This window comes from Apium graveolens, chromosome 9 (assembly GCF_009905375.1).
Source record: "Apium graveolens cultivar Ventura chromosome 9, ASM990537v1, whole genome shotgun sequence".
Taxonomy (NCBI): Eukaryota; Viridiplantae; Streptophyta; class Magnoliopsida; order Apiales; family Apiaceae; genus Apium; species Apium graveolens.
Window position 1 is genome coordinate 61,126,825 of NC_133655.1, and position 21,366 is coordinate 61,148,190.

The 21,366-nt window shown below is 34.5% G+C and overlaps 1 protein-coding gene across 1 annotated transcript; it reads right to left on the reverse strand.

Moving 5' to 3' along the window:
- Positions 1 to 13,982: 13,982 nt before the first annotated feature.
- On the reverse strand, positions 13,983 to 20,990 carry LOC141682604 (protein NRT1/ PTR FAMILY 5.4-like). Its single transcript, XM_074487294.1, has 4 exons — positions 20,685 to 20,990; positions 18,669 to 18,886; positions 17,690 to 18,192; positions 13,983 to 14,995 (listed from the first exon to the last, which is right to left on the reverse strand). Exons 1-4 carry the CDS (start codon positions 20,788 to 20,790, stop codon positions 14,149 to 14,151), a joined length of 1,674 nt encoding a protein of 557 aa, XP_074343395.1. The 5' UTR covers positions 20,791 to 20,990; the 3' UTR covers positions 13,983 to 14,148.
- Between the last annotated feature and the right edge of the window lie 376 nt (positions 20,991 to 21,366).

Below are 21,366 nucleotides of genomic sequence, written 5' to 3' on the forward strand. Positions count from 1 at the left end.
TTATTCTTATAACCATCTTCCAGGAGGAAGGCCAGTGGATCAGACTTATGTTGGTGAGACTTCGCAGGTTCGTCGAGCAGCATGGGGAGCTCAGTTGGGAGAGGAGGCTGGTCCTTCGGGATCGCAGCAGCGGCAGCAGGAGGAGGAAGCAAGAGCAGATGTTGGAGCTGGTTTGAGCATGATGCAGTATAGGTGTCTAGCGAGGAGGATGGATGCGATGCATGACATCCATAGTCGGTTTGCAAGTGATCTCACCCAGGAACTTGGGACTGCATTCAGAGCCACCGGTGTTGACATCCAGTGGCCAGTATTTGGCGAGGACTCCATGTATCCACCTCCAGACCCGCCTAACACTCCACCCGTTGAGGGTGATGATTCTGATTCCGAGTAGGTATGCCTGATTCCTTACTATTACCTTCACTGAGGATAGTGAAAATTTTAAGTTTGGGGGTAGTAGTTGAAGGAATATGTTTTGTGTGAGTCGCATATAGTTGCATATTCATGATAGTTTAGTGTATATAGTTTCATATTTTTGCCATGATAGTTTTTTTTGGTAGTTTTTATGATAGTTTGTTCATATAGTTTCATTCATTTGCATTATAACATGATCCCTCAGATGATTTTTCCGATTGATTTGTGATATTGATGCTAGTGTAGTGATGTCGTATTTAGTGATGTTAAGTCTTGTTGAATTGATTTGCAGGCTAGAGATAATTGTATTTCACTAAGTCTTATAGGTTGCTTGAGTGCTAGATCATGATCATGGTTTGTTTGTTTGTCGAGGTCTAATCGCTTGTTTATATTAAAAATTTAGGATATTCTCTTAATGATAGAATAACATGGATTTTTAAAAATTAGAGAAATTGGATTTCATTGCTAGTTGTTGTGGCTAGGTGTCAAATGGCTAGTAGCCGACTCATATTTATATGAGTAGTCTAGGGTTGAACGAGATGGAGCGAAATGCACTCGTTCAGAAATTTATGAAAAAAAAAGAAAAAAATAAGAAAAAAAGAGAAAAAAATAAGTGTTATGTATAATTGATCATGAGTGGGCTCTTTAGTACTCGAGTTATTAAGTTCTTAGGGGACTTTGTGCCTAGTGATCTAAGGCTTTTATAGTCTGGGATCCGCTAACCTAACACTCGCTACATGGGTACTATTGTATAAGTCTTTTGTGAACGTCACTCATTGCACGGTCAAATAAGCATACTTGTGTTGTTATGTGTTATGAATAAAAGCGTGAATCCATGTAAAACTCCAAAATAAGAATTGAAGTGTTATATTTGTAGGTTGATTTGTTTGGTTTGATTGATCTTTATGCGAATAACTGCATTTGTTGAGATATTGCTTGTTGATTGGTTTAGTTATTCTATTGGGGATCGTTGCATTCATTTAGTTGTATTCATACATTTTTATTTCTTGTTTTTGAGTTTGTTTATGCTTGAGGAAAAGCATCGATTCAAGTTTGGGGTATATTGAGTGGCATTTATGACACTTTATTATGCTCCGTAAAGCTTTGAATTGGTGTATTTGTACTCAAATTGTTGGTGTTTTATGTGTTTTTGTAGTGTTTTTGCATTGCAGGCATTTTCCAGGTAATCAGGTAAATTAGCATGGTTGTAGTGCTAATTTGGTGTTTAGATGGTGTTGGAATAAAGGATCGTGAAAAGACCGGCTCAACTCAGCAAGGAGACAAAAAAGATCAGAATTTTATTCAGGAGGACGGCGCGCCCGCGCTGAAGTAGCGCGCGGCCAATGAACAGAAACTCAGCGCGCCCGTGCTGGTCAAGCGCGCGGTCGCGCCAGGTCGGGGTAGCAGAATTCTATTTCCATTAGGATTTTGAGAGTTTGAAGCCCTGGTCAATTCTACAGCATATATATACATAAATAAAGACATTTTTCATAGAGAGAGACGTAACGGAGCTTAAGGAGAAGACGACAAGAAGACCTATAGAACAATTCAACGAAGGCGAAGAAGATCTAGTTTATTCTTTTGAATCTTTGTTCTAAGTTGTAATCTTGGATGCTCGTTTCTTGTTGTGTTGAACCTAATACTTTGGATTTCGTACTTTGTTTATTAATTGTTTATAAAGACTATATTTTTTATACCATGCTTTCATCAGAACCCATGTTGATGATGAGTCTGATTACGGGCTAATCGTTATCGTGGGGTTCTAGCGGATTTATTTATGGATTTCTTTAGTTAATTTGTATCGATGCCTTAGTGTGTGGTGATTGTATGATAACCTAGTATTGGTTGTGCTTATTCATCTTATGAGCGTCGCGAACTTATAAGATAATTGTTAATTCTTAATAAAGCGACAGTGAATTTAATGATTTAGAACTTGCCATGCTAGCATAGGTTCATGTGTTATTGTTATGCATGATTCGTAGGTAATTTTAACCATCTTACTTGCCCTATGTAATCATGATAGATAACTTGTGCATTAAACCGTTATGTTGTCAAATTCTATAGACATATAGGGTCTCAATATAATTGGTGTCTATTCAGCTTCTATCTATTTTGTGGATGTCTGGTAGTATGGTATTCGTACAACGAAAGATGGCGTTTATCAGTTTCGTGTTATCTGATTAGTGTCATCACCATTACATGCTAAGGTTAATAATGAAAAGGCTATTGAATGAAGTACTTAATGAAGTTAGAATCTCATGTTTGTGTCATATATTATTCAACTCTCTTTACTCTCTTTAGTTTATGTTCTCTAGTATAATTCTCAATAGTTAATCGAAGTATAATCAACCCCAATTTGTTATTCATCTTAGCATTGAATAATAGCCATATCATTGTTGCATACGTGCATAAATCACAAAGTTAACCTAAACCAATCTCTGTGGGAACAAATCTGATTTATATCTTATACTACTTGCGAACGCGTATATTTGCATGAAATTTAGCGCGTGTTTAGCGACTAATACCAGGTGGGTCGCACTTCTTATCTTGTGCCCCTCTGGGCTAATTAACTCACATTAATAATTTGTGCTTCTGAAATATCACTTAATTAACCAAGGCAACCAGTTGCGCCAAGAGTGAATAAGCTTGAAGTCATGTTGCGCCAAGGGGGAAAGCAATTCCATGCCTTATAAAATGCATCCACTTGCGCCAAGAAGGAATTAGTTCTTTCCTTAAAAAATTCTTTTACTTGCGCCAAGGATAAATTTGTCTTCATTTGCGCCTAGCATTAACTAGTTGTGCCAAGAGGGAATGATTATCTTGCCTTAGAAATTCTTATCACTGCTTGCGCCAAGGAGAAAGACTGTTGTTCCTTCGAAATATTTCACTTTAGTTGCGCCTAGAGGGGAAAATATTCAACACTTAGAATATTTTCTTCCCACTTGTGCTAAGAGAGACTGTTTTAACACTTAAAATATTTCTTTAGGTTTTTCAATAAAGCACACATAATTTCCTTCTTTGATTCAATCTATTCTGTATCAGCTTGATTTCTTCTAAATGAATAAGTTAATCCTTTTTATGATGTGCTAACGCTTAGTGTATTAATCTGGTTCACAAACGACTAGCACTGAATTAGATTCACTCAACCTCTTTGCAATTCCGATTCTGAGCTGATAAAGCCTGTTGGTCATTCAATAATTCATTCACTGTTACACTTTGATCTTCAATACTCAAACCAATACATTTCCTTATCATTGAAAGTCCTTCGACATTTTATTATTCAAAGAGGCTTAAACATATTATTGAACTTCTTTCTATGACCTAGTTATGGACTTAGAGTATTAATTAATGTCTTGATTCTTTGTGTCTATCCATCCTTCGTCTTCAGGGTTCATGTACTCCACAATTAATATTATTTATCTATTTCTATTACATGTTGAGTTATATTTCCTCAATTTCATATTATGTTACATTATACATTACCACCTAAATGATAATAACATTTTTAAAATAGTTTCTTATCGGGTAATGGACCATTTTAGCACAATTTAGTGTGAAAGTGTCCAAAATGGCACACTTCCAATACCTGGCCCTCCACTGGCATATACCTAATGCATGTGTACATTGTGTTAAGACAGAACGTTATGAAAATAATGTGTTACCTTCAATTTTTAAAAAATTAAGACACAAGACTTTGAATTGAAAACGCATTTACTATTACTATATTCACCAAAACGCAAATAATACATATGTCTTAGTCAACACATATACATCTTGTTAGGTCACACACACACTGTAGAGGGGGATGAATACAGTGTATAGTACAATCAAATCGAACTTTAATAACTCAAGTAACAGAAAACAAACTTTATTGAAACAATAAACTCTGTTACAGTATGGAACTGTTCTCTCTCAGTGATGAACAAATATCACGAGAGCTGTTAGGGTTACAATGAATAATCTTCTCGATTGTGATAACACTTATAGTGTAAACCCTATGTCTGTGCTTATATACTACACAGTTACAAGATAATCGCTAATTGATATGGAATATAATTCTGCTTCCTAAAATATATCAATCAGATATCTTTTCTTCCAAGTATTCTATTCTTCATAGAATTCATTCTTCATGCATATCTCTTCTTATGTTTGTCTCGATCTTCTTTCCTTTAACCAGCTGCCTTCCTTATCTGAACATCCTTCAGTGCTTAAGTTCTTATATCCATCTTCTGATGATTATCTCCTGATAATATAAGTACTGATATCCTTAAGTCCTGACTTCCAGTAAGTACTGATTTATCCTGTTTAAGTAAGATCTGAAAACTAAACATAAATCACATTAGCCATGACATTATCAAATATATATAACAATCTCCCCCAACTTGTAAATTAGCATAATATACAAGTTTAACAAATATTTGATGATGTCGAAAACATTAAGTACAAATGCATGAGAATTTGACTAGATAACTACAACTTACAGTCCTTAAAGTTTTACCAATCTTTAACTTCTGATAACAACTTCAGTCTGTATTCATATCAGAATTTAAGCAGTTGTAGATCTTGACTTGGCTTCACTTTCTGATGTCTCTGATGTCAGGAGTTGTTCTGAGATAGTTCTTCAACAAACATCTCTCAGCATATCTGAGTTCATCAATCATCCTCCTTTTAGCATCTTTAAGTTCTGCAGTATCTTCACCAATTTGAAAGATTGCAGCCCTGAGATCATTAATTTTACCTTTCTTTATATCCTGATCCATTCTGATCAAATATGCCTTGTCAGACTCAAGATTGAATTCCACAGCCCAGTAACCCAGAAATGTAGTTATAATCTTGGCAATGTTGGGCTTCATCTCAACAATATCACCCTTGTGATCTCTGTACTTTGGAAGATATGAGCTGTCAGACTTAACAGAATAAAGCTTTTTCTATTTTTGAATTTGACTCTTCAAAAAGTTTGCAGCACGTTATTTTGTCATTCACTTGAAGTAAGAATAATACATGTTCCAGCTCTTCAAAATACTTCAGTGGAATGGCATTTTCCCTTATATGATAAACCCTACCATCTGTCATGAAGTACAACAAGATGTCTTCTTTCAAGTAGGTATGGTAAACCATTTGTACATATTCTAGTTGATTCAATCTCTCAGGAGTTGCTCCAATACCTGGTTCACTTAAGGAAGTTGGATCATTGACTCTGAAGGCTTTTGTGGAAAGTGTATATCCAACAAAGATCCCTTCATCAGCTTTTAGATCAAACTTGGATAGCTGTTCAGGATGAGTCTTAAGAACAAAACACTTGCATCCAAATACATGAAAATACTTCAGATTTGGCTTATTTTTCTTCACCATCTCATATGGTGTCTTTCCTTGCTTGTTGATGAGTGTTGCATTCTGAGTAAAATAAGCAGTCTGCACAGCTTCAGCCCAGAAATAGGTTGGAAGCTTTGCTTCATCAAGCATTGTACGTGCAGCTTCAATGAGAGTTCTATTCTTCCTTTCAACAACTCCATTTGATTCCATGGTTTTTGCAGAACTCTTCCATTATCAAATTCTTGAACTCAGTACCATTATCACTTCTTATTATCTTCACTGAGTCGTTGATCAATTTATCCAGTTGCTTGACATGATCAATCAAGATAGATGCAGTTTCACTTTTTGTGTGCAAGAAATACACCCATGTGTATCTGGTGAACTCATCCACTATGACCATAACATATTTCTTCTTTGCAATAGACATGACATTTACCGGACCAAATAGATCAACATGTAGTAGGTGATAAGGCTCAAGAATTGATGATTCAGTCTTGCTCTTGAATGAAGATTTTCTTTGTTTGGCCTTCTGACAAGAATTACAAAGGCCATCAGGAGCAAATACTGACTTTGGCAGTCCTCTCACAAGATCTTTCTTGACCAACTCATTTATATTGTTGAAATTTAAATGAGAGAGTTTCTTGTGCCAATTCCAGCTTTCTTCAATTGATGCTCTACTCATCAGACAGATTGCAGAACCATCAGTATTTGTTGAAAGCTTGGCTTCATAAATGTTACCACGCCTGTATCCTTTCAGAACAACTTTACCTGTAGATTTACTTACAACTTCACAGTGTTCTTCAAAGAAATCCACATGATAACCTCTGTCACAGATTTAAATGACACTCAGCAGATTGTGTTTAAGTCCTGAGACCAGAGCTACTTCTTTAATGATGACATTCCCAAGATTGATATTGCCATATCCCAATGTTTTTCCAATGTTGCCATCTCCATAAGAAACACTTGGGCCAGCCTTCTCCACAAAGTCTGATAGCAGGGCTTTATTTCCTGTCATATGTCCTGAACATCCACTGTCCAGAACTAGGATGTTTTTCCTGTTGCCCTGCAATCACAAAGACCATTAATGATTAGTTTTAAGGACCCAGACTTGCTTGGATCCTTTGGCCTTATTAAGTTTGTTAACATTTGCAGCGGATTTAGCATCAGAGTTTATGTTAACATTTTTCTTATCAGAATTTACACTATCAGACTTTGAATCAGAACTTACACTAGAAGGAACAATGCTAACTTTCTTTAAAGAAGGTTTTATTTGATAATAATCATAGTACAGACTATAATATTCCTTACAAGTATAAATGGAATGCCATAAACTACCACAATGAAAACAAGGATTTTGTGGCTTATATCTAACAGACTGACTCTTAACTCCTGACTTTGAAGGTAAGGAGTTTATGTTCTTATTTTTCCTGCAAAAAGAAGCCAGATGGTTAGAACTTCCACAGTTATGACACGTTTTCCTAGGAGCTTCAGGAACAGGCTTATAATCATTGCTTTTATTCACACATTCCTTTCCATTCCTATTTTTCCTAGGTGATTTTACCTTGTTTGCATTCTTAACATCTTTCAGCTTATGCTTAAGCTGCTTCTTAGTCATTAAGCCTACGTTTACTTCAGTTGTCTTTTCCTGTTTTAGTTTGTCAGAAGTTAATTCCTTTTTAACTTCTGATTTCTCATTATTAGACTTTACAGCTACAAACTTAACAGGTTTTAACTTTGGCTTTTGTTTAACAACTACAGGCTTAATATCTACAGTTCCTTTATCATTCTTATCCTCTCCATAACCTAAGTCCTCTTTCCAGTTTTCACTACTTAACAAATTCTGAGTTGTTCTGCCAGAGTTAGTCCAAGTCTTGATAATCTCGCTTTCCTTTTCTAACTCAGCTTTTAGAGATTCATTCATTTTAAGCACTTCATCCCTAACATAGAAAGCATCATCTCTATCTTTCTGAGTTTGATGGAACATGACTAACTCTTTTTCTAAATAATCATTCCTCTTTTTGCAAACAAGATTTTCAGAAGTTAATCTTTCACATGTTAAAGTTTGATCTCTATAACTAATGAACATGGTTTTAAGATATCTTCTCAACTCATTAATATCATCAGTATGAAAAGCATAAGTAGTTTGAGGTACCTTTAATTCAGCAGCTTCAGAACTGCTTTCAGCACTTGCCTTATCAGCATTTGCCATCAAGCCATAATTCTCCTCACTTTCAGAATCTGAGGTGTCTGTCCGGCTTTTTTTCTTTGTGACAAGAGCCTTGCCTTTGTCACTCTTCACTTTCTTGCAATCAGGAGATATGTGGCCTTTCTCACCACAGTTGTAGCATTTGACATTTGTATAATCTCCTCTGTCAGACTTTCCTCCTCTTCCCTCAGATTTTCTGAAATTCTTCCTATCAGAACTTGTGCGTTTCCTGGAAAACTTCTTTCTCTTCCTGAACTTCCTGTATGCAATCTTTGTGATCCCTTTCACCATAAGAGCACACAGCTTCATCATCTCTTCATCAGCATCCATCTCAGGCAAGCTTTCAGATTATGAGTCATCATCACTTTCAGAACTTGATGACTCAGTATCAGACTTTATGAAGAGAGCTTTACCCTTGTCTTTCCTTGAGGTAGCTGCCTTGGGGGATTCTTCTTCAGCCTTAAGAGCAACTGTCCTTGACTTTCCTCCTTTCCTCTTGCTTCTTTGTTCCATCTCAAGTTCATGAGTCTTGAGCATTCCATAAATTTCATCAAGAGTTGTTTCATCAAGATTCTAGTTGTCTCTTATTGTTGTTGCCTTCAAATCCCAGCATTCAGGAAGAGTTAACAGGAATTTAAGGTTTGAATCTTCAAGATCATACTCCTTATTAACCAGTGACAAATCATTCAAGAGTTTGACAAATCTATCATATAAATCAGTCAATGACTCATTAGCCTTTGAGTCAAAGTGTTCATACTCTTGAGTGAGTATTGTCTTCATGTTCTTCTTGATCGTATCCGTTCCCTGACATCTTGTTTCCAAAGCATCCCATATCTCCTTTGCAGTCTTGCAGTTTATTACCCTGTTTGACATTACATTATCAATAGCACTATGCAGTAAGTGTCGTACCTTAGCATCCTTAGCAATTGATGTGATATCTTCAGCAGTGTAATCACTCTTCTCCTTTGGTACAGACTTTGCTGCTTCACCTGCAACTGCAACTGCGAGCTTGGTTGGTTTGTGAGGCCCTTCCTTGATTCTATCAAGATATTATGGATCTGTAGCTTCCAGAAACATGGTCATCCTCACCTTCCATATGGCATATTCAGATGGTCTCAATATGAGAACTCTAATAGTCTCATATCGGCTTTGAATTTGTGTCTTTGGAGGTTCTTCAGTTTTGGTGGGCTTAGTTGGAGTTTATGCTTCAGACATGATTGTATTTGGATCTTAAACTGTTTGTGTGTTAACAGATAGGCTCTGATACCACTTGTTAGGTCACACACACACTGTAGAGGGGGTGAATACAGTGTATAGTACAATCAAATCGAACTTTAATAACTCAAGTAACAGAAAACAAACTTTATTGAAACAATAAACTATGTTACAGTATGGAACTGTTCTCTCTCAGTGATGAACAAATATCACGAGAGCTGTTAGGGTTACAATGAATAATCTTCTCGATTGTGATAACACTTATAGTGTAAACCTTATGTCTGTGTTTATATACTATACAGTTACAAGATAATCGCTAATTGATATGGAATATAATTCTGCTTCCTAAAATATATCAATCAGATATCTTTTCTTCCAAGTATTCTATTCTTCATAGAATTCATTCTTCATGCATATCTCTTCTTATGTTTGTCTCGATCTTCTTTCCCTTAACCAGCTGCCTTCCTTATCTGAACATCCTTCAGTACTTAAGTTCTGATATCCATCTTCTGATGATTATCTCCTGATAATATAAGTATTGATATCCTTAAGTCCTGACTTCCAGTAAGTACTGATTTATCCTGTTTAAGTAAGATCTGAAAACTAAACATAAATCACATTAGCCATGACATTATCAAATATATCTAACATATCTCTCTCGTTTTCTCTATATATTTAAACTAAAGCTTGCATTATAGAGAGCATGTGCGTGGTTGGGTCCGCCCAGGTGATTTATATGTGCTCTTCAAGCTGCAAGGCGGGACCAAGTTAAAAAACTAATGCATGTATAGTTAACATGAAGAATGTGTCGGACAAGGGTCATAATTTGATAGGGTGCTATTTTGGATTGATCCTCTTATTTTTGTGTCATTTTGGGCATTTTCTCTACCTTATCTATATGATTATACTCACGATCTAAATGATAATAACTTTTTTTAAATAGTTCGTTATCTATATGATTATACTTTTACTACACCCTCAGTTTCTTTTTAATAGTCGTTTTGTTTTTTTTAATAGTCGCTTGACTTTTATGCACTCATTTCTAAGTGTTTTGACCGCATTGTTAAATTAGTAATTTTTAAAATTTTATTTTTGTGAATAAAAATATATAATTTAAACTTTTATTTACAAAAAAAAATAAAAAAATGATAATTTTACAACACGGTCAATGTATCTTGAGATGTGTGCAAAAAAGTTAAGAGACAATTAAAATGATAAAACAGAGCCACTAATAATAGCATTATGACACAGAGATGCTGTGTTGTCGGGAGACAGTTAGAAGTTATGGGTTGCAGGGAGTTGCTTGCTAATGGAAGGAAGGGTGAAATATTAATGGCCTTAGTTCACGACTGTGAGAGTGTCTTGAGATGAAACTGTTGGACAAACTTAGTATTTTAGACTAAGTTGTGAATCATTTTGAGACTCTATATGAGTGACACACATTATGTATTAGTGGTGTGTATTTATTGGAACGTATTCTCCTCTTCGAGGGGATTCCAATGCAAATTTACACGCTCAAAATGAGTAAAAGGTGAATGAGAACTGATGTTCCAAAGTTTTACCTTTTAATATGAAAAGTGGTTTTGTACCACATCGAGAGTAGCACAAACCTATTCTTTAGTTTTTCTTATAAATACCATGTACCACATCGAAAAGAAAAATAAGTCATTTCAAGCATCTCTTTATAAATAGAGTCTTAGGGCACCAGTTTTATTAAGTCGAGGAAATAAGAGTCATCTCTTTCATTCTCGGTCTCTTTAGTCTTAAATTTTTTCAATATTCCGGTGATAGTTCTCGGGCTCAGTTCAAGTTCACTGAGAGTATATTCGATCTATCGATTATACTAGTATCTCGTTTTATCCTGGGAAGCAGGTCGTTAAACACGGATGGTGCGGGGCGAAACTGCTTTAAGGAGACAGTTTTCTGGACTCGAGATCACATCCAATCTCTGTGTGTTTTCTCAAACCCTTCTCCTAATTTAATTGTTAATTCTCATATGCTTATGTGATTTAAGAATTAGCATTGTTCTTGTGAAGTAGTTATATATTCAATATATATATAACAATGTCTTTATAGTACAAGGTTGATAACAATCTTAAAGCAGTTTCTTTCAATTTTCATACTTTCTTGTGAGTAGACGCAAAAGTCAATTTGATTGTTTAATTTGGATTTATTTATGGGTATAGGAGTGGCCATTATTTGCCTCATTAATTAAATTAAATTTAGTGCGTTAATTTCTTTGATCACTTGTTGCCATGTGCTTGAAATTAATATAAATTTGATTTTAAGTGGTGCTTTATTTAAGCATAACAAGTACGAGGCAAAAATAAGCACAAAGTTGTTGGATAATTGGTTTCTTATAAGGCTATTGATGCTTTAATGGTTATTGATTTATGATCAACTTATATTCAAGTGGACATATTTGGTGACATCTCTCTCGGGTTGATCATTATAAATTGGTAGATTAAACCCAAATTTATAATTTGTCAATGTTTTTGCTATTAATGGATAGCTTATTATGTTTTGTTTAATTAACATGGTGATTGATAATATATATGAGCTAGAGTTTCTTAATTCTGAATTGATTTCGGAATTATTAGTATACTGATACAAGAATCGTTTATGCTATAGTTTACATGCGTGTTTGCAAGTTCATAACATGATATTGCTATGAATTAAATGATATGGCTACATAAATGTGACCCTTCATGATGGAACTTGATTATTTGGTGATTAATTTTTTAATCATTGTTGAGTGATGATAATGCATCAATTATTATTGTTTAATCTTTAATAATGGAATTATATCACAAACTTGTAATACTGGATAAATAGAGGTCTTACCGTGTATGTATTTAATTGGAGAAAATAGATTACAAGCATAGATTGATAACAGAAACTAGCGTCAATCACTTTGAAGAAATTTGATGCCAAAGAGAGTAGGCGGTCAATAAATAATGTGAAGTATTTTTCTCTAGAAGAGATTGCACACTGCAACAGCAAAAATTCAGAGATATTCACTAGTCTTGATAGAGTACATAATAATAATTCACTCTACTTAAACATGTGCTGCTATCCTATGGCAGATTACAACCTGTGTGATGGAGTTAAACGCAGATATGAGTTGGATGGCAAATCACAACCACCCAGGTGACGGAGTTGAACGTAGGAATCACATCCGAAACGCCCTTAAACAATCCTGAGGAAAATTACAATTATGTGATCAAGTGTCTTCTCATCTATAAAGCAGCACTAGAAAATGACTGGAAAGCGCTTCTTTGAAGAAGAAAAAATACAATTGAACGCTGGTGTAACATATTTCTAGCTTAGAGACTCCTCTCCAGATAGGTGTGGGAACAAAACGTTCACATCACTTTGTAGAAAAATTAGTGAAGCGGATTATAAAAAAGGGTAATTCGCCCATGCCGCGGAGTAGTGACGCATTTGGAAATACTCCGCTCCCCGATGCTGCTAGAGTAGGGAGTACAGAAGCAGCAAGACTTGGTTGATAAAGACCCCGATTTGGCTCAGCTTGTTAACAAGGAAGGGGAAACCGCCTTGCACTTGGCAGCTGAACACGGACGGAAAGAAACATTGTGTTATTTGTTGGAGGTGACAAAAGATATCGGGGAAATAATGGTGCTGATCTTAATTATCGTGCTTGTTTTAACAGCCGAATTCTATGGTATATCATATGTGTGTGTTTTCCAGTTCCCAACACCATAAACTACTCAGTTTGTGTTTGTTCGCAACTCATGCAATGAATCACCATTTTCCTATCACTGTTCATCACGGGAATAAGAGATTTTTAAATGTATTTATTGCAGATAATTACGTCCTTAAACTTAGTGTTCCAACATTAAAATTTTATCTGTATTATCATATATCTGCATATCAACTTAATATTGACCGTTACATTATTATGACAGAATATATTGACCGTTACTGGCTCGTAGTAATGCAAGTACTTGACGTGACGGTCTCTCTCTCTCTCATTTTCTTATGCCATGGACGCTCGATTCTTCAAGTGAACACAAGGAGCTACTCAGAGAAGCACAGCAATGGATGAAGGATACAGCATCAACGGCCACTGTTGTAGCAGCCCTAATTGTAACCGTGGCATTTGCTGCCATTTTTACAGCACCTGGAGGAAACGAAGAAAATGGCAAACCACGGTTCTTAAATGATGGAGTATTTATTCTCTTTGCGGTATCAGATGCAGTAGCACTATTCACCTCATCAACCTCTGTATTGATGTTCTTGTCTATACTTAATTCACGTTAAGATGACTTTCTTTTTGCTTTACAGAAGAGACTGACAATTGGACTAATCTCATTATTTATAACAATAGCAGCAACAATGGTTGCATTCAGTGCGACGCTTGCGCTTCTGCAACGTGATAAAATACAAATGGATTGCATTTTTTTTTATGGTTGCAACTTCCTCTGCTTCTGGAACTGGTTCGCTCCACTTATGGAAGTGGCATTTTCAACAAACAGAGCAATTTGTTGCTTTCATTAGTTTCGTTTGTCAATAATGTAATCTTCTTTGTTGTTGTTAATCTCTCTCATTTTCTTAATATTGATTGTATGGCTACTTCCTTAGCTTCATCTTACAAGACAATCTCTTATTCATTATCCTTAATGATATATTTCATTATTACATTATCACAACAACTAATGTATTCTAGCATGGTCAATCGTTTAAGTATTTAAGTAGATACATTTCCTTCTCCCACTTGTAGGTTAGAGAAGAATCCCCAATAATCCGGTGCTCAGAGCGATTGGTAACTGATTCCTGCTCCCTCCGGCAAAAGCCGGCTATGGACACCATTACGCTAACCTATATTCTGCGGTATGCAGATTTACTAATCCAAAAACTTTAGTTACACACGTATGGAAGACGTTATCACTTTCTGTATCTAACAACTTACAAATTAGAATATAACCAATAATTTGATAGACTAGTTGCGATGTAACTTTAATACTTATAAAGTATTTGACTTAAGCCTCAGCCCTCCTTTCATCATCACATTCAATCTTCTTGTATACAAATCCTCTAGCAACCCAGACATAAAAGCACAAACTTAAGCCGCTCAATCCAGCCAAAACCCAATATAAATAATCAAGATGAGCTCTATTAAGATTATTCCCCACTAGCCAACCTTTGTCTTTGCCCTTTCTTGAGGTAATAATCTGCACAACTGATATAACACCACTGCTCATAAAACTCCCAACACCAACTGTGCTAATATACATTGCTGCCCCCATACTTCTCATCTCCTCTGGCACCTGATTATAGAAAAGTTCTTGCATGCCGATAACTGTGAACACATCTGAGAGTCCAGAAAGCACGTATTGTGGAACCAACCACCAGATAGCCATTGGGACTATTGATTTTGGTGCATCAATTAAGCCGTGTTTTTTCGCAATGCCAACCCTTTTAGCCTCTACCACAGCTGCTACTACCATTGTGAGCACAGACAGAAAAATCCCAAACCCCATTCTTTGCAGTATCGTGATTCCTGATGGGTGGTTAGTTATTTTTCGGGCCATTGGAACAAATAAACGATCATAGACTGGAACAGCAGTGAGGATTGTGAACCCAGTGATGACTTGTAATGTGGCCGGAGGAATGTTAAAGTTTCTAGCCATTGTGCTGCCTTGTTTGGTAAAATATGTGCCAAGTTGTGAAATAACAACTGCAAACATGAAACAACTTATCCAAATAGGGAACAACCGGAAAATGAGCTTCACTTCTTCAACTTGATTGACAGAACATAGTCTCCATTTGTTTCTTTTTTGGTTTGATACATCTGTCTCGTCGAGTATCATGGCCTTGTCCAAGAATCTGCGAAATAAATGTAATTAGACATAAACTATGCAAAAACAAATAATTACAGTTTAATTTGTTTTACCTGATGATATTAAGAACGTCGAGAAAAAGATTATATAAATTCATATACAAATTCGTTTAAATTCATCGTCGGTCTTAAACTTCACTACAATGGTGTTATTTATTATATTCGAAATAGATTTGTAGGTTCTTTGCGAGTAAGGACATGTTCTGTGTTCAGGATTGGTCTTAAAGTGTATCATCTTCTATCTGTTAGAATAATCTTAAATTTAGTTATTAATTATTTGGGTTATTTATTTAAGTTATGTTTCAAATAAGATGTGTTTTGTTTTATTTGTACCAAGACTAGGTCAGCTCAGAATTAAGCAGTATTAGGAGTATTTGAATAAGTTTGGAATGATGGAGATAATGTGGGAGTGGATCTTAGTTAGTTTTATCAGTTCTATATATTTTGTAAGGCGTATTATGGAAAAACTCTGCACGTATTAATTATGTGTTCTTAGTTTCATGCTTATATATTTGCTCACGGAAGCTGTCTTATACTTATATATTTTTATAGTTTCGGAACTAATTTTCTACACTTGGTATCAAGAGCAGGTTGATCGGGCTTGTGAGATATTTTATACATACACCTATATGTGTATTTATCTATCATATTCAATGGCATCAAAAAATTTCTCCATCTATATTTAGTGAAGCATCAAGATGAAATTGTATGTGAGAGAAAATTATGGAAAAAAGAAAGAGAAGCATGATGAAAAAATCAAGGAGGAACATAGACAGTGAAAATAATGAGAAAGATATCATGGCACAAATGGCCTTGAAAGAAATTTTTATTTTAGAAATGTGGATGATTATGTGCACCCCGGAGATAAGTACTCCAAAATTGTTTTTGATGAGAAGTGCATCAAACTTGATAGTGGTGAGAAGTGCATCACAAAATGAAGAGATGGTGGTGAGAAGTGCATCACAAAAATGAAAAGAAGTGCTTTATAAATTTAAGATTAAGGGGGTGATTGTTGGAATAATCTTAAATTTGGTTATTAATTATTTGGGTTATTTATTTAAGTTATATTTTAAATAAGATGTGTTTTGTTTTATCTGTACCAAGACTAGGTCAGCTTAGAGTTACGCAGTATTAGGAGTATTTGAATAAGTCCGGAGTGATGGAGATAATGTGGGAGTCAGTTCTATATATTTTGTAAAGCAAAAAAACTCTGCACGTATTAATTATGTTTTCTCAGTTTTAATATATTAACAAAATGAGCATTTGCTCATAGAAACTGTCTCATACTTATATATTTATATAGTTTCAGAACTAATTTTCTACACTATCATAGTCCCTTTACTACATTTGGTGTTATCTATATTTGAAATATCTTTGTAGGTACGTTGCGAGTAAAAACTAAGAACATGTTCTGTGTTCATACAGAAATTCTTTTCTACTGGTACAGTTTTTTTTACATTAAAATATCTTATTTGTTCTCTAAATTTTTACAATACAGAAAATTTTTACTCAAGAATAGTACATTCAATTGCACTGACAACACGCAGATCTTGCAATGTGATTTGAAAATGAAAGCTAGAGTGAACATTATTTTAGTGGGAAGCAAGGAATATAATGTGATAAAATGAAGAATAAAATAGTACTGCGTATCTTTCCGCTAATTCATTTTTAAGTAACAAAGAAGCTGAACCAAATCTGTGGGGTTCAAAATAATTATCACCTTGAATTTTCAGTACTACATATAATGGGGTTGAAGTTCTCTTTTAACTTGTGATAATCATATGTATTTGGCGCCATGGTCATATGTTTAATGTTTTACTATAGGTCAATAGTTCGAACTCTAGGAAACGTCTTTTCATCAAAAAAATAAGATTAGTCCCTGTATTACTGTATATAGAAAATATTTCGTAGACCCTACAAATCCTTTATTATTTGGAGGAACATGTGGGATTGGACAAAGATGTGAGTTAGTCATAAAAAGGAGGATAAGGAATGCCTACTCCGCAGATTCACCAAATGAGTTCGAAAAAGGAAAAGGGAAAAAGCAAAAGTATCAATTACTAAAAGCTGGTTTGATGCCATTTCAAAATTCAACTATATAGGTTGACAAAATCACACATCTCAAAGAGTTAGGATAGTGTCTAGCAGAGCCTTACCTATATATAATTAAGTCAACTCGCTGAAACACCGGTCCCAACATCTAAGTCAAACCAAATGCTAAACGAACACACTACACACACAGAGTGCACAAAAAAAACATATCATTCTCTAACACCGTCCTATTTTAACCGATATTTAACTTTTTGACACCTATTGGATTAATACAGTAAACACCTGATTCAGTTTAGGGGTAAGCTAAAAATCATAACTATTGCAGAAAACAGTAACTCAAAACTCCAGTTGGTTCAAAACAGAAAGAAAACAACAAATCATTCTAAAAGTTAAATAATGATGTTCATTAAAGCAATGAATAAAGTCAATAGTTTCCAAATAAATTGTGATGTCTCCCACAAATCCACTATACCAATGTTTTCATGATGTCCGACTTGTTTTCTCTGAGGTAGTTAATTATCACAATCTAGAAAATATAGAGAGGTGATGCGTATTCAAGCCAAGCGAATTTAAAAAATATATATATATTAGTTAAAAGAAAAGAGTATAAAAACAATATCAAAACTTACTTGAACTGATTAGTACGAGCCAGTGCTGGAGCTGTACGATCCTCATCGTGATAGCACACACCTTGACCATCATGCATTTCTGAAACATGACTTTTTCTAACAGCAGCAACCACAACTTGCATCATTCTATTGAACGGGCTGCCTACAGGTACAGCTCGCCTGTACGTTTTTCGCCCGATCAAAAATATGAAAAGTGCCCCTGCAACCGCTATCATTGGCATTCCAAACCCAATGGCCCATCCGATATGTTCTTGTACATAAATTACAACTAAAATTGCTGATGTCGATCCAACCACGATTCCTAAGAACCACCAATTGAAGAATGAACTCTTTGCCAACTTCTCCTCGGGCACATTTTCATCGAATTGATCAGCAGCGAATGTTTGCACACATGGTTTGTGACCGCCTTCTCCCACACTTAATACGTAAAGTGCTAAGAAGAAGATCGGTTTGCGATGGGCTAGTGATATTGCTGATACTGATATTGTTAGTATAACAAGTCCCTGAGAGTTTATATGTACAGAGTCAATTAGAAAAACAATTGAGCAACTTTAATATAAAAACAGAAAGAAGACCCCTTTTTCTACAGTTAAAAATCATTTATAACTTGATTATTCCTCACAGAATTTTAAAAACTAGTTAACAAAAAGGTTTAACCAGGGTCAAATTATAGTTTAACTTCTGCTCAGACTCAATTAAAATTCTGATTTCAGCACTTTCCATAACAATCCTACTGAAGAAGGAGCGGAAAATAAACTCCAATTTTCTTTTAGTTAACAACTCTCTCAAACAGAGTCTAAAAAATGTAACGATGTTGAACGAACTTACTACACAAATTGTACATTGTACCCAGTTAAATACTTGGCTGGATGCAAATGGATAGTACAATATTAAGTAGATACAAAGAGATAAGTTCAAACCACAATAATAAAAAAGTGACCTTACAAAAAGAAAAGGTTATTGAGAGTGAGAACCCTACCATGAGGTATATAATGGAGGAGAAAAGTATAGTATTGAAACGACCAAGGTAAGAATCAGCAATGAAGGCACCCAACAATGGAAATATTGCAGAAATTCCATGCCAAACATTCACATTCTTAGCAGCAGTAGATATTGGCATGCCTAGCACATTATTAAGGTAACTCATAAGATTCCCTGATACTCCATAGTAAGCGAATCGCTCTGCCATTTCCACAACTGCACCGTGTAACGATAATATTTAGAAAACAAAATCAAGATCAAGGTTATATTTCAACTCTATCATTTATATTCATATATTCCTACTACAATTAAAATTGGAATACTGTTTTTCTACAATAGATCAATTATAAATAATTAAATACTTAAACTCTCAGCAACTCGTTACCAACATCTTCATAATACAGTAATATTGTAAGATAATAGTGACATGTACATTAACTTCTGATTTACAAAGTTATGGGTTTGTTGGCTTATAGGATATTTATAGCTTATAAACCCACAACAACTTACTGATTATTGTTTGTCGGCCCAACTTATAAGTCGAATTTATAAGCTACTTTGATAACGGTTTCCTGGCTTATAAGTTAAGGATTTGATGGCTTATAAGTTAGTTAGAGCAAGTCCAATGCAGGATTCAAAATAAATATAGTTATTGTTATAATTTGGCATCAAAAAGTGTCTTTTGGTGTTAAAACAAAACTTCAACTCCAATGCTGGATGCATTTTGAAACCAAATATTTTCTTATTTGCCTAAATTTTGTCACTTCGCCCTAAGTTTCGTTTAAAGTACAACAACATGCATCTCATTTGTAGTAGTAAGATGATGTGGCTATATACATAAATGCATCCTTAATTTCAAATTTAGAACCAAGGATGAATATATGCATATTTACATCCAAATATAGAACTTCTTTATAGTTAAAATTTTTGACATTTGATTTCAAATTATACAAATAGCATCACTTATATCATTGTATTGGACTTGCTGTTATAAGCTGATAAGTTAGTAACGACGTACTTTTTCTTAAGAATTTTTATTTTTTTTATTAGCATCAGTTTTAAGATAGTTGTTTAAAATGTTAAATCTAAATATAAAATTCAAAAATTAAGATAATTGTATTTAAAATTTATTTATTTTAATTTATTTAAGTAAAAAAATTATTAGTAAACTTATCCAAACACTTAAATAACTTATAAGTATTAATATATTTATCACTTTTAATTACTTATTCACTTTTGAGATTTTCGAAATTGACACTTAGTTTCATCTTTTGTTAAAGAAAAAGACTTATATGACTGTGTACTGCCGGATGATTACTTTTCGTTATTGAAAGCTAAGTATTTTGGCATATACTAAAGCAATTGGCAGCTGTTTGGATACACAGGGAATAATAACTGGTCCTTCTAAAGTTGTTTCACTTTTTACATCAAATATGAATATCATATTTAATTATTTGTGATTTTGAAAGGTTAAATATATAAATTAGCATATGTCAAATATAGTGACACGTCCTCAATTAGTTATTAGTGGTTCTTTCAAAGGGGAGAATACGAACTATAAATAAATGCACAGATAGTTCGAAATAATATCTATTAGAAAATTTTAAATACTTACACAGACATTACAGACAATAATTGGTGGTAGTCTAAAATCCCAATGGAAAGAAACACAATTTCTTGTGCTGTTTGGATGTTTATGCGATGTTTATGCATATAAAATGAGCAGACTGCAGCCTATCAAATATCAATATTGAGTAGAGGCAGACATGAGTAATATACCAGTGAAGTGAAGTGATGTGATAAACCAAAGTAGAAACTAGAAAGCATCAATATGCCCATTTTGTTTTTCTTTTTAGCTATCTATCACATTTTCGTTCATTCACATAGACGGAGGGAGGGAGGGAGAGAGAGAGAGAGAGAGAGAGAGAGAGAGAGAGAGAGAGAGAGAGAGAGAGAGAGAGAGAGAGAGAGAGAGGGGGAGGGAGGGAGGGAGGGAGAGAGAGAGAGAGCTTACAGATGATGAAAATGGCAGATTTCCAGCTATTTTTCATGGGTTTTGTTGGGCTAAAGGAGTTGATATCTTCATGAGCATCATGACAAGCAACCACAGAGGTGCCCATATATAGTTGACGACTGTATATTGAACGCTGGCTATTTCTTGATAATTAAGGAAGATAATTGATAGAGCTGACACTGTGAGTTGGTGTATATATATGTTTAATTAGGAAAGTTGAGTGTGTGGAACTACCATACCTTGTGCTACATATATACACGCATCTGGAAGACTGTAACCCTCGGTGGATCTTTTAATTAATTAGCTGGACAAGTATGATTTATCAGTCGAAATAATAGAGAACTTTTACAACTAGTTTCTCTGATTTAAAAATAATTTTAGTTAGTATTTAAAATTATATATGCATAAAAGATAATTTTAGTTAAAAAATATATATTAATTATTAAATTAATTGCTTTTTCTAAAAAAGGATTATTTTAATAATTAACTGTCTTTGAGTACATATCATGATTTCAAATCTCTCCAAGGAAGTACGTATATGTATATTAATTATTAAATTTCTGAGTTTCTATAAAAAAATACTCTTATATAACCTACACACCATATATTACTCAAAAATTGAGTAGGCGGTGATCGTAGACATATAAGCAAATGTGTCTAAGTATTAAATATATGATCCTAT

What these genes read in the sequence shown, in the direction of transcription:
- LOC141682604 (XM_074487294.1), bottom strand. Translation starts at nt 20,790, where the DNA reads ATGGGCACCTCTGTGGTTGCTTGTCATGATGCTCATGAAGATATCAAC. An exon ending in ATCTGCCATTTTCATCATCT is followed by an intron (nt 18,887 to 20,684) that starts GTAAGCTCTCTC and finishes TACACGGTGCAG; the next exon opens with TTGTGGAAATGGCAGAGCGA. An exon ending in GCTCGTACTAATCAGTTCAA is followed by an intron (nt 14,996 to 17,689) that starts GTAAGTTTTGAT and finishes TTTATTTCGCAG; the next exon opens with ATTCTTGGACAAGGCCATGA.